The sequence below is a fragment of the Sturnira hondurensis genome, unplaced genomic scaffold, assembly GCF_014824575.4.
Source record: "Sturnira hondurensis isolate 20B ecotype Veracruz unplaced genomic scaffold, ASM1482457v3 Scaffold0014584, whole genome shotgun sequence".
Lineage (NCBI taxonomy): Eukaryota > Metazoa > Chordata > Mammalia > Chiroptera > Phyllostomidae > Sturnira > Sturnira hondurensis.
The window spans coordinates 1,975,216-1,989,357 of NW_028087215.1; the positions used below are offsets into that span (position 1 = coordinate 1,975,216).

Genomic DNA, 14,142 nt, shown 5'->3' on the forward strand with positions numbered 1-14,142 from the left:
TATTTAAATAACAAAATAAATGAGCATGTCAAATAAAAAAAAAAAAACCGATACGGCCCTTTAAGAATCCTTTCCTGCAGTGTGGGAAACTTCCTAAATAGCATACAACTTCAAGGAGATCCCTACCAATACCTTTCATTCTTTTAGCACATTTCAATCACATACATACTTACACACACACTCACCACTCTTGCTTCCTTTCTTATAAACTTGAACCCAAACCACAGCGTGCGTCCTGCTTCCTACTTGGGTGCTAATGCCTGTGGCAGACAGTCATTTACACCCCATTCACTTCAGTAAAGTTTATTTCACATTTTAAACACATACTGCTCTGTTTTCCCCCATTTTCCACCCAGAGTCACAGTCTCTTTTTAGCCCCGAGGACCCAGCACCTGGAGCACAGTAGAACCCTCTGAGGCCTCCTTAGCTCATGAGTCACTATAAATAGCAGCAACATCAACTCTCCCATGACACACATAAACACACTATTCATAACATCTCATGGCATGACAAAATGGAATCACTATTGTAATGGAACAGTCAGAGGCAACAAAAAAGCGACACCTTTTATAGTGTAAGAACTTCTCCTTGGAGGGCACTTCTAAGTGACTTCAAGAGAGCGACACTCCAGAAATCCAAGGCTCCCAGAGGTTTATATAGTTAACTGGCTAGAGGAGGTTGAGGCACCATGACACAGAGCTCCTGCATTCACCAGCGTCACGGGGGAACAAACAGCAATTGTTTGTACCACACAAAACACACTATCATTGAGCCAAACCAGTGCCACCAAAACACAAGTATGCCAAACACATTTTCCTTTCTGCCCAGCACTGCCTTCAAGTTGCTGACCTGTCCCACCGCAAAGCCCTTCTACTCAGATTAATTTCACTGAGAGACACATACACACACACAGAGCCAGAAAGAGATCCTTCTCAAGAAGAAGTGAATGGCCCACTTGCTTTCAGCGCCCCAGAACTGGGAATTCCAACTGCTGACTAAACTCAAGGACACACTTGGTACGCAAAGTCACTGGCCAGTGGCAGCGTTCTACACAAAAGAGCAGTGTAATATTAGAAATCTCCTCTGTCCCTTATTTCCTTGGTCCCTATTCCTGCCAACCAGCATTTCAGCTGATATCCACTGGCAAGCTGGGAGACTGAATTTAGGTTAGTTCTTCCAAAGATGCCATTGGGAGCCAAGGCAACAGCTAAACAAAGGAATACCTAGAGGGTATTTGTAGTGGAATAGGCCAGAGCCTCAGGAATCATGACTAGCCTTCCTGTGGAGCTGGTCCCTGCAGAGTTCTAGTCTGAAGCTTTCAGCCTGACCTGTGCGCCCTGCAGGGGAAACCTGAGTGTGAAGAATGTGTTCCGAGTCACTCACGATAATAACTGCTGATGATTATTGCTAACTAGATGCACTGCCCATTTAATACCCGGAACAGTATGAATTAAGTTCTATCACTGTCCCTTTTTACAGATGAGGAAACTGAAGCACAGAGAGGCTGAGTATCTTGCCAAGGTCACACTGCTGGTATGACCCGGGCATCAAATCCAGCCCGGCCCAAATCCATGCTCTGGACAGCTGTGAGACGCTGCCTTTTCAGTCACGTTACATCACAAGGGCCCCTCCTGAAAAGGCACATTTAAAGTTTTCAGTTATTTAATATAAAAAGCTTTTGTTTTTTATACTAAAGTGCTTCCTAAAGATAAAGTAATTCCTTTTACTTACATAAGATGAAAAAAACAGAAGAGGACGAAAGAGTATATTTTTTGCGTTTGTGTTGTTTTGTTCCTTAACAGGGAAAGAATCTACCACATTTCACACACATTCCAAAGACCTTCAGTCTTGCATATGGATTCATTTTGGGGATATGCAAATAGCACATAGAACATTAAAGAAATCTGCACTGGCTGGTGAGGCACAGTAGACTGAGTGCCGGCCTGCAAACCAGAAGGTTGCCAGGTTCAATTCCCAGTCAAGGCACATGCTGGGGTTGCAGGCCAGGTCCCCAGTAGGGGGTGCACAAAAGGCAACCACACATTGATGTTTCTCTCTCTCCCTCCCTCCCTCCCTTCAAAAAGAAATCTAACTTTTTGATATCAGAAATAAGGACCTTAGCTGAAAACATTTAAAAATCAAGAAAAAGTAGAAACCCACCAAGAAGAATAAAGTCAGGTCAGTGGAGGGCACAGGGGTATGCACTGGGAAAAGGGGAAGTCAAACAACAAAACCTTAATAATCTTGGCTCTTATGCAAAGCTACTCCGTCCACTTACCCGGAAGCACTAAACAAAAGCAGCTGCCCACTTCTCAGTTTCAGTTTCCTGAATATAACAGGAGTGCCCAGTGGCATCCATTGCTCCAGAACCGTGGCTCACAGAGCCATGTTCACGAGCACAGACCCACCAGTTCTGGCACACATCCAAAGAGCCCAGAAAGACTGAATGACTGTGTGCACAGACGTGGCGAGCCGATTCCACAAGGGCAGGACATATGTGTGCGAGGCAGGCCGCAGCTCCGGGCGCCGATGCCTGCTCAGGCTCGTCCAGAAACACGTCACACATCAGACTGATATGCCGAACAGGATGTTCTGTCTGTAGCTGTTTCCCAACATTTTGCACATTTTCAGAGACTCTGCAGTCACAAAGTGGCATGTGATTCCCCCATACATATCCCAGAACACTAGCAAAGTGAGAAGTTCAGAGATCAAAACCACCTATGGTGGGAATTTGGGCTGTATTTCCAGAGCCTATGGCACCGGGGACCACCTTCCCACCTACTTTCTGGGCAACCCTCAAGGATGGCAGCTGTTAACTCAGAAGAAACAAGTGCACCGTGGAGGAGGCAAAAGAATTATTTTTAAGAAAGAGCACAATCTCACTTTTCTCTCCACCACCCACTCCTCACCACCTCCTCACTCCCTTGTCTCTCCTCCTGCTTCTCCTCCATCTCACTTCTCTTCTTCAGCCTCTCTCCCTGTAGTAGCTCGGGTACCACACTTCTCGGCACCATCCTGGGAAGAGCAGCTGTACAAGGACTTGGAGCTGCTGCTGAGTTCAGAGGAGAAATAAGCCAGCTAGCTTCCCTCCTTAAAGCTCCAAATGTGTGAGAATCATGCATACACTTTTTAGAAACCCTGTCTTTCCCCCCCCGTGTGCCATCACTCTGAGGTGTGAGGAACAAATGAGCAAGAAAATCACTCTGCCCAGGGTGGCGGGGGAGCGACAGGAAGACGTGCACTAGGCCCTGCAGAACATGTAAGAGTTTGCAGGGGGAGAAAGTAGTAATGGGAGGAAAAAAGCCGGCATCTGCAGAGAACCTACCATGGGCAATGCATCTACATACGTACACTGGTCACTGGGTTTTCTCGACAAACTAGTGAGGTGCTAGTGGTAATAATAGTAATGGTGATAATAATTATTATTACATCCTGGGTTTGATGCTAATAGCATCNTGCCCAGGGTGGCGGGGGAGCGACAGGAAGACGTGCACTAGGCCCTGCAGAACATGTAAGAGTTTGCAGGGGGAGAAAGTAGTAATGGGAGGAAAAAAGCCGGCATCTGCAGAGAACCTACCATGGGCAATGCATCTACATACGTACACCGGTCACTGGGTTTTCTCGACAAACTAGTGAGGTGCTAGTGGTAATAATAGTGATGGTGATAATAATTATTATTACATCCTGGGTTTGATGCTAATAGCATCCCATAAATTACCTCATTTAATCCTTTGAGCGCCACTGTGAGAAAAGTGTTATCAACCCACTTGGCAGATAAAGAAAGAAAAGGCTTAACTTCCTAAGTTCACCCAGCTGCAGAGGGGCAGAATGGGTATTTGAACTCCAGCTTTCACTCCATAGCACCCAGCATGGTACGCAGAACCTGCTAGCAGCCCTGTCTTGACACCAAAGTCATGGAGAAAAGAAAAAGCACCTGTGTCATAAGTTAAGTGAACCCGTTAATTATGTCATCTTCCTTACGTGCCTAAATACTGGAAAATATTTGACTTCTTTCTTCTTTTAAATGCCTCACTGTTCCATTCCATGCCTCTTTAATGTGACTTCTGAAGCTGAGCTGCCCACGTGCAGAGTACTGAGCGCTTCTAAGTGTACATGATAAATCCATGTGCCCTCCGGATCAGTTTCTTCTATCCCCTGCGTGTGATAAGCAACTCAACACTCTGGAGCCACCTACACAGGCCAAAATGCCTTCTTAGCAATAGTTAAAATAACAAGACACCTCCAAACACAGAATAATTAAAAGTTAGGACCACATTTGTATGGCAAGGGAGGAAGGCAGTGCAGGGAAATATAAAGATGATTTGAAGGCATTAAAAACAAGAAATTCGGCTGAACCTTTAGCTATATGGTAGAAAATATTTAGATAAATAAAAGCAATGCTTATGTATTTACCTCTAGTTGTCCATCTACTCAATTACTCTGCAATAAGCATTTATTAAGCATATACTACATGCCAGATACTGTGAGAGGTGCCAGAGAAAACAATGGACAAGCAGACTCTGATCCTAGCTCTCATGGAGCTTATAGCCTAGGATCAGCACAAGAGAAAACTGTAGGCTCACAGAACTGTAAGTTAAAACATATATTATGAAGGGAACAAAGGGCTGAGAAAGAATAACACTGGAAAACATGTATCATACAGGGTGGAACAAAAGCAGGTTTACAGTTGTTCATAGGGAAAATAACACAATAATTAATGAATAATTATACAGGAATAAACTGTAGTTTTGTGTACTCACAACTGTAAACCTACTTTGGCTCTAAGGAAAGGCCTCTGGGATAACACAAAAATTTAGAGCTGCAATGTAAAAGGAAAGAAAAGCTAACTAGGACAAAGATGGAATGACTATTCCAAAAAGACAGGATTACATGCGCAAAGGCCCTGAAGCAAGAAAACGTTTTGGCAACAAGGAGCTGGAAAATCAGTGTGGCTGAAGAAACGTAAGCAAGGAGAGAAGGACACAGAGCATGGCTGCTGAGAGACTACGTGCCGTGATGCGCAATCGAGATCTTGCTCCAAGGACAGAGGACATTCTCGGCAGGGGAACAGCATGGCCTGATGTACACTGTATGACGATCTCTGCGGCCTCTGTGGAAAAACACTTGAAAAGTGGAGCCTGTTGCCGTTGTCTCCACAAGAGATGACAATTCGCTGGACCAGAACGCGGCAGCCAAACTTGTCAGCAGTAGACAGATCCGGACCGATTTTAGAAGTAGAAGCAACAAAAGTCACTGATGGACTGTATATGTGGGTGACAACAAGGACAGAATCAGAGATGACTCTCACCAACTGACTATTTATATGTGGGGTATTTTCAATAGGAGAATGGTATTGAAAATACCATTGAAATACCATCACCTATTGAAAATACCTCACCTGATCCAATGTCAGGCCCATGCAAGAATCTCATCTGAGGACTGTAGTATATCTACAGACATAAGTGTCTCCAAAACCTAGATCCAACAATAACAGAAACTGTGTGTGGCTCTCCTTCAGAAACAATAATGGCATACTACTAGGCAGATATTTCAGTAAATAGTTTTCCTGCAAAGTAATTTTATTGTCATGTTGGGGCCAGAGAACTGTAGCTTCCCCCAAATCATTGGGTTAAATGTCCTTCCACACGTGACTGTAACAAGTGCAACGTTGTACATAGAAATGCATCAGATAAACCAGCTACCAATTCATCTACTCTCCATGATAATCAGTGGAGAGAATATACAATCATTTCTAAGACAGCCTTCATGTCAAATTAGATGATGCATAACTTATTAACTAGCAGGAAAATAACTAACTATATAATGCAAATTTATAAATAGCTTTCTTGTGATCACTGAACATTTGGTCCTTAACAATGGTCTCTGTATGATCCTTTCAGAAACTGGGCATACAACACAATGCAATACTCCCCTGGAAGGAGACCTCTGAGGGCAAAGAGAAAGAAATACTTTGTTTGTTGTACATGCTGTACTCAAAATAGTCCCTAAATGCCACAGAAAACAACTCCCGTGGTAGATACATTCGTTCTCACACTCCTTCTGATCAGTTCATTCCCTGTTACTGACTCGAATATTACTGGCATTGTTCCATTACCTTTCCTGCAAAGTGAGTAGATGCTTATCATTTCATAATCCCTTGGCCCATTTGTCTAGGAGAGTGTCTCTCCCTTTTTAATATTTATAGTGATGATGCACTCTTGTTATTAAATTGCAGAATGGGAGACAACTCTGAGAGAGACAAAGAGAGAGCAAAAACGAGAGAGAGAGAGAGAAAGTGATCACACATTCACATTGGGAGAGCACCTCTAACTCCGGCTCAGGCCTTGCCAAAACAGATAGCAAACGAAGGTAGACAACAGTAATTTATTTAGAAAGAAATGTTATCTTTTGTTCCTTCACACTATTAACTGTGACCTTTTTTTTCCCTGCATTTCAAGAACTTTACTTGAAACGGACCCCATTCTTTTGTTTTTGTTTTGTTTTTTTCAATCAATATATGAAGAATTCCCTCTAGATTCCCAATATTCCAATGAAAAGGACATAACTTTTGTCTCCTGCCCTCTGGCCCCTTCTAAGTCTCAACACCTTTACATTTTAACTTCATAGTCCATCTCCAAACTCTCCTCAAATGTTTATCTCCAGTTTGGCGGTCCATCACACTGCTCCTCTCAGTGTGGTACATCTAGTTTCTAAGTTCCAATAGTGAGCCATGAGAGACATGCAGATGCACGTCACTGCACTTCACATCCTCTTTCATTTAACTCTACAAACTCACTCTCCAACACTCCTGAGCTGCTCATTCTAGTTTGGCCTCTCATCGCCAGCCATGACTGCACTAGACCTTCATCTGTGCTTAATGCATTTTATCACAGGCTCCATATTTCTTCAACTGCAGCAAAGAGATGAAGAATATACAGAGCTCTGCCAAGAGAAGAAGCTGTCACCACGCAACCCCTTTGGGGAATCTCCCAAAACTGACATGCGCTTCCACTGCTTCTCACTCGCTTGCTCGCTTCTGCTGCACGTACTCATTCTCATTTCAGACACAGTTACGCAGATAGCCAAATACTGTCCATATTGAAAGAAACAAAAGCAATGTACACATGCATCTAAACACACAGTCCCCCACATCCCTGAAATCTAAGAGTGTTTTCTGACCACCTGTTATTCTGTTCTTATGATATCTAATACGTTCAACATTTCAAGAGCTACACCACTCCACTCTACAGTCTTTTGTGACTTACAGGATGCTTCTCCGCTACTCCTTTTAAATTACTGACCTGGCTCATGACGGGGTTAAATGTCCCCTATCAGCCTATAAGTATCATTCATTTATATACATATATCATCTTGACCTACTGTCTCAACAGAACCTATCTCTAAGAAGAAACAATCCAAAAATTTCTTTAAGAATCTTTCAGTTACTATTGGTGACTACACTTAAGTACATCTATAATATCCTGCCCTATTTCACTAGTCAAAATGTAGAATACAACACCATGCCTATACTTTATCACATCTTTTCTGACCAATTCAGACCAAATCTCCTCTTAGACCAACCTGTTGGTGTAAAAAAAGCATCTCCACAGACATTGCCCTTTAGAGGAGACCGCCTTCTTATCATTGTGACCCTCCCCATTAGCCACAAGATCCTAAAAGGTGTCCTTCCCAAGGACAGAGGAGTGAGGCAGAAAGAGGCGCCGATGCCCATGGAGTACTCACTGAGCGGTTTCAGGATGCTGCTGCCGGACTCATCGGCGTTTTCCACATCTGACTTGTCGGAGTAGTTCTCAGAGATTCTCTCCTTTTCCTTCTTGTCTTTGTGCCCTGCCTTTCTCTTGTGACGTCTCCTTCTCCTGTAACTCTTCGGCACGTGGACCCCAATGTAGATGGTGTGGTGGCCTAAGGGAAGGTACACAAATGACCAATCATTCAAATCACATTCTCTAATGCATATAAACTGCACAAGATCCACGGGTCAGAGGAAAATGTCTAAGAATTCAACAATACCATTCTATATTTGATAAACTCAAACTAGAAAAATGCAATCTCCCAATTTTCAGTTAGCTAGAGTGTAATTCAAACCGTTGGTTGGCACTAAGATTCTGTAAGAGTGTCCTCTAGTTTCTATCCAGATTGACTAATTTTCTTTAGGAAAACCAAAGAATATTGCATCAGAAATCAGATACCCTTCATTCTGGTCAGACCGCTGCTATCAATCAGCTGCATGACCTTGAATCTGGGCCTCAATCTCATCATCTGTGTAATGACAGACTTATCTTGGACAACCCCAGAGGCCCTTTGAATTCTAAGCTTCCATGAGTCTGTGATTCCACTCAACAGGGTGCTGGAAAAGGAGGTCTTGGAGCAACAAAAAAATGAAGATCTAATTCAGAATTCAAGAAGTCACTTTGCTGGGGATAAAGTTTAACACAAAAACTTTCATTTGTTTTCCTTTTTTGCCCATTCAGTAGAAGAGAGACTCAGAACGGGACAAACCGGGAAAAAGTTACGGCACACTTGGAGAGAGACTCCAGAAAAACTCAAATGTTCACACGAGGAAGCAGCTAAAATGAATGTCAGCTAGAGTGCCATTCCCACTTTTATTTTTTCATTTCCAAAAGTTTCTAAAAACTGGTTGTTGCATTGATAAAAATAAACCCAGCCCAGCAAAAACTGCCTTCAAAAGAAGGGGAAGAGGAAAAAAGATGGTGAAGTGCGTTTAGTTCTCTGGGTGGAAGGAGCCACAAAACTGACAAGTGGTGTTATTTTAACAAAATCTGATACGACAGAAAAAAAGGGACTGGAAGTTCCACATCTTTTTTTTTAATTGGGAAACTTTTACTTTATACACACACACACACATATAAAATGTTAATATATATTATATATATTAACTTCTGAATGTGAGAACCACCACTTCGAAAGTAATGTAAAAACTTCTTTTTTTCTCTTTTTTTCTGAACTGCAAATCAGAGAATCTCATGTGTGGGTTTCCTCTCCCATTCTGGAATGACTCCTTGACGGCCCCTTTAGTGCCCCAGACAACCTCACACGCCTGCACGTAATGCTCGAACATGCAGTAGGTCCAAAGTAAAGGGCTGTGAACTGCTTTGAACAGTAACTCATTCGGCATATCTAAAAACACCATAATTCACCAGGGTGTTTCCTTCCACTGGAAGGATTAAAACAATTATATGCTTCTTCAAGAAAGAGGTTCCAACTCAGGAATGCAGAACCTGGAGTAAATGGGTTAGCATTCAAAAGAAAACATTTGATACTTGGAATGAATTTGGAAGCATCTAGAGAAACCTCCCCCCAAACAACACATACAAACATACAGACACACACGCCAACTCAACTAAGTACCATGAAATTCTCACAGAAGCTGTACCGGCAAGAAGTGCCTCATGTCTAGCCATTTGCGAGCAGATTGTTCTCATGGGAAAGTTATATTACACTAGCAAGTAGGAAATGTCTCAGAAACAATGTGAATTAAGTAACAGTGTCAATTGTTTCCTGCGCTCCAGTTACTGAGGGAGTCCTGCAGCTTTATCTTGTTTCACACAATACATGTAAGCAAAGCCAACCACTTTCTTTAGTAAAGGAAACACAGAAAGCTTAGTTGCCTTCATTCTGGAATTTTAAAAAATCATTAAAAAATTTAAGTGAGAAATTTTTTAAAAAATCTGCCACATTAAATATTTTCTACATCTTACAAATAATGGTAAATAAGAAAAACAGCAGTTAAGCTGCACTAGTGGCACTGAGGTCATTCAGAATCATTTTGTAATATATTTACCCAAGTCTGCAGAGGACAACTGACAAAAATCATTTTACGGGACAGTCTGTATGGGCTGATGGGATTTTAAGGTAAGATCTCTGGCCACAGAGTGTCATTCACCAAATGAAGGATGTGAGCTATTCGGAAAGAAGGCTCTCGTCCATGGAGAGCAATGCACTCACCTTCTGGAACCTAATCTGAGTTGTCATCAGCACAAAAAACGGTGCCATTTCATCCCCATTTTGATCCCAGGCCTCTTCTCTGCCTTAGGAGTAAGATTCTGCGTGTCCCCATTTCCCCCGGCTCCTGCCTCAGATGCCTCCCCACTCACCCTGCCACGCACTTTCAGGCAGCTGGGGGAGCGCTCAGATACGGCGCAGGGCTACAAAATGTGGTTCCCTTCAAGAGGGTCCAAATTTGGGGCATTTTAAATCAGTTTTACTGAAGTATAATTTACACAACATAAAACTTGCACATTTTAAGGATATACAATTCAGTGACTTTTAGTATATATAGAGAGAGCTGTGCGGCCAGGGCCATGATCCAGTTTTAGAACATTTCCACCAATTCACAAAAAGACCCTTCACATCCATCTGCAGTTCTCGCTCCCATCCCGTACAACCACCCTGAGGCATTTTTGCTACTCTCTGTGATGGTCTCGGGGAGGCCCCGGTTCTCTGGCACCCGCATGGCTATGAGCTTCTAGAGGCATCCTTACAGCACAGTAAGTAACAACATTCCCTGAGTGAGGAAGATGCTGCCTTTCAAGAGCAGCCAGAGGAAATGGCCCTGAGCCGAGCGATCCAAAATTCAAAGCACCTTCCTTCTCCTCTCACACATCACTGGTATCTAAAATTTCCTTTTCTGTCTGGTGTTCAGACAAGGAAAAGGAACAGGGTCCTGGGGTTAAGCAAACCCTTAGGAACTCGGGGACAGCGCCTGCGTTTCATCAATTACTTCTCGACCTCTCTCCACCTCGACTTCTTTGCCCGTGAGAAGACGGTAAGGACGGCCTTGCTTTGCTGAGTGGGGTTAGACGTGCTTTCCCAAGGGGGAACCACATACTTTGTAAGCTGTATGTGCTAAGTGGCAAAAATACCAGCAGGAAAATGAGCCGGAACATAAGCATTCTCACCACCCCTACACAATACCTGTCTTCAGGATCAACAGGAGCAGCACTGCTGACGAAAACAGGCTACTGTTGATAAGACTATCATAGCTGGATCTCAATATTTGTCTTCATAAAATATCTGTACCTGTCTCAGAGATACAGCAGGAAGACTGGGGGCTATTTTTAAAATCACAATGCACAAAGGGACAGCCAGCTCTTAGGCTGAGGGTATGAAATTGTACTCTGTGTGAAATGAAAAGGAGAAACTTGACAGACAAGTGTTTCAGTCCAGCAAGGATCTGCAAAACAGGAAGGTGCTCAAAGAAGCAGGGAGAGTTACCTGCTTCACTTACAAAGGAATTTTAAGCTTAAAAAAAGGAAAAAAAGAACTTCTCAAGAACTAGCAATGCCAGTAAAACTGTTTCTGAAGATAATATAAAAAGCAAGAAAATTTTCAATAACAATAACTCATAAGGAAAATGTGATTGTTTAAAATGTTATTAAAATAAAGGTTCTACCCTTGCTACTCAAAATTTGGTCGAGTAAAACTACTAGAACTTACATGTGACTATCCATTTAGGTGTGAGTCTGGGTACTCCCCCTTGACTTGGCAGTGGCCCCAGCATCATGTGCTCAAATAAATACCCTGCATACCTTTCTCTGACAGATGGTGCAAGCTCCCCAGAAACTCTGAATGTCTTGGGAGTACCTGACAGTCCACCCCACGGCCAGTACTCCTAGGAGGAAAACACGGCTTTCTGGGTTATCTCTGAAGGTCAGACACTATCACCAGCTGCTCCTTGTCTCTTCCCACCCTCACCTGGGCCACCTCAGTTGAAAGATGAAGTGCTGTGAAGCTATCCTGTCCAGTTCTCCAAATTCCTAGGCTATTTCTAAACTAACGTCACTGATAGTTGCTATCACACTTGCAGGCCAGTGGAGAAGCCTTCCACTGAGCAACTCTGGAGTCATGCAAGTGAGAGCGGCTTCCACAGATACCCACCTTGCTACCAAGGATGATTTAAGACTCTGCAGAATCAAACCCATCAAACCAGAATTAATCCCACCAGCCAAACATTCTCTGGAGGACTGGGTTGTTGACGACATACACCTCTATATGCAAGATAGGTCTGTGAACTCCTTTAGGAAGCAGGTCGCTGTGTTTCCAGGACATATGGATAACAGAAACCACTGACTGAGTACTTAAAAGTGTGCCCGGTCCTGGCTAGGTCTCTGATAGCTATGACTTCATGCAATCCTCACAACTGCACAACTTAAATATGCTATTATCCACACCACACAAGCAAAGAAGCCAAGGGTCAGGGAAGTCCAGGATATAGTCACGAGCTAACTCATAAAATCCCACTGAACTCTGTCAGGTGTCAATCTCAAAACTAGCGAGCACTTCATCATGGCTTGGGTGGTGTTTTCCCTTTGTTTTGTAACACTATCAGTCTTACAATTTAGTGTGTGCCCTTCGTCATGCTGACTGCTAGAAGCAGAAGGGACAAATCCTGGGCCACCCTGCGGTGGGCAGGCAGAGTGGCTGGCGACAGGCATTTTACATACAAACCTCACTCTTCTAAATTGCCAAGCATCATTTTCCCTTCACACTCGCCTGTTTGGCATAAAGCGGTACATGAATAATTCTTACGACCTCGGATTTCTGTATCGGGGGTAGTGGAGGGGGCGGCTGAGGGTGACTACGGTGGGAGGCAGATGTCTGGGCAGAGATTCAGACCTGGACTGGACACCCCCGGGCACCACCAGCCATCCCCGTCCCCTGCCCTCAGCCTGCTACAGGCACCTCTAAACACAGAGAGCTGTTCCAAATTTGATTCTTATCCACCTCACTGCTCTTTCTATAGTCAACCGAATTTCTTTTCTCTCTAGTTTAAAGCAAAGACTCCATAGCACTTGACATTTTACATCATTCTTTTTAGAAATCATCAGCAACATTCCCAAAGTATAACTTAAATACTACCTTCCCTGGCTTATCTAAAGTAACCTGGTCTTACACCAAATGCCTGAACCTTGTTATGGCTGTTGCCAAGAGGGATGTAGGAGAGGAAAGCAAAATTAAGAGATAGTTATTATTTCTTTTTAATTGTAAAAATGCATAGAAGAGGCAAAGACCCTGGATGAGTATAGATTATAAAAGATGCTATAAAAACTTTATTTCTTGCCCTGGCTGGTGTAGCTCAGTGGATTGAGCATGGGTCTGTGAAGCAAAGGGTTGCCAGTTCGATTCCCAGTCGGGGCCCATGCCTGGGTTGCAGGCCAGGTCCTCTGTGGGGGACATGTGAGAGGCAACCACGCATTGATGTTTCTCTCCCACTCTTTCTCCTTCCCTTCCCCTCTCTCTAAATAAATAAGTAAATAAAATATTTTGGAAAAAAAACTTTATTTCTTAAGCCCTGGCTAGGTAACCTTAGTTAGGTTAGAGCATCATCCCAATACACCAAGGTTGCAGGTTCAATCCCTGGTCAGGGCACATACAAGGAACAACCAATAAATGCATAGATATGTGGAAAAACAAATCACCATCTCTCTCTCTCTCTCTCTCTCTCTCTCTCTCTCTCTCTCTCTCTCTCTCTCTCTCTCCCCCCCCCTTGCCTAAAAATCAATAAACAACATTTCTTTTAAAAGAAACTTTATTTCTTGGCCAAAAAAATTATACTCTTAAAAAAAAGTTTTTTTTAGAAGTACATGCCTAAAAATCCTTAAACAGAATCTCAGTGTAAGTCCAGATGCCACAGAGATTGTGTGTTTGGCAGTTTATAAAATAGATCAGCACATAGAATCCTAACCACTTTAATAAATGAAATACAAATAACTTGCTGTTACTCACAAATCTATCAGAATGCCCATAAGCAGCTCTAATAAGCTATAATCAAAGCAACACTGCTAATTCACTTGGGCAAAAATACCAGCTTGTGAAAAGAAAACCCCCTTCGGACACACAATGTAACTTTGCGGCTACCACAGGGTAAGTCAGCCCCTGATGGAACGTTTGGATGAGGGTCTACACACTGAACAGATATCAGTAGTCAGGGCAAGAGATGATTTCTATGTTCATATTTTGGGTGAAGGTAATTTTTCACATAGGAAAAAATAATGCTTATGTTTATTAATAGATAATTACGTGTGATTTATTTACAGATCGTTTTGAATGCTGATGAGTAGTCTATTTTAATATTAATGCTACTAATTACACTATGATCAA

At 42.9% G+C, this 14,142-nt stretch overlaps 1 protein-coding gene across 5 annotated transcripts in view; it reads right to left on the bottom strand.

Annotated features, from left to right (window-relative positions):
- The window catches only part of SLC4A4 (solute carrier family 4 member 4), a 365,009-nt gene that overhangs the window by 255,761 nt on the left and 95,106 nt on the right, over window positions 1-14,142 (bottom strand). For all 5 annotated transcript variants that reach the window (XM_037063447.1, XM_037063446.1, XM_037063448.1 and 2 more), the window contains one exon: window positions 7,744-7,923. In XM_037063447.1, the coding sequence (XP_036919342.1) occupies window positions 7,744-7,923 (180 nt within the window). The remainder of the gene's footprint in view (window positions 1-7,743; window positions 7,924-14,142) is intronic.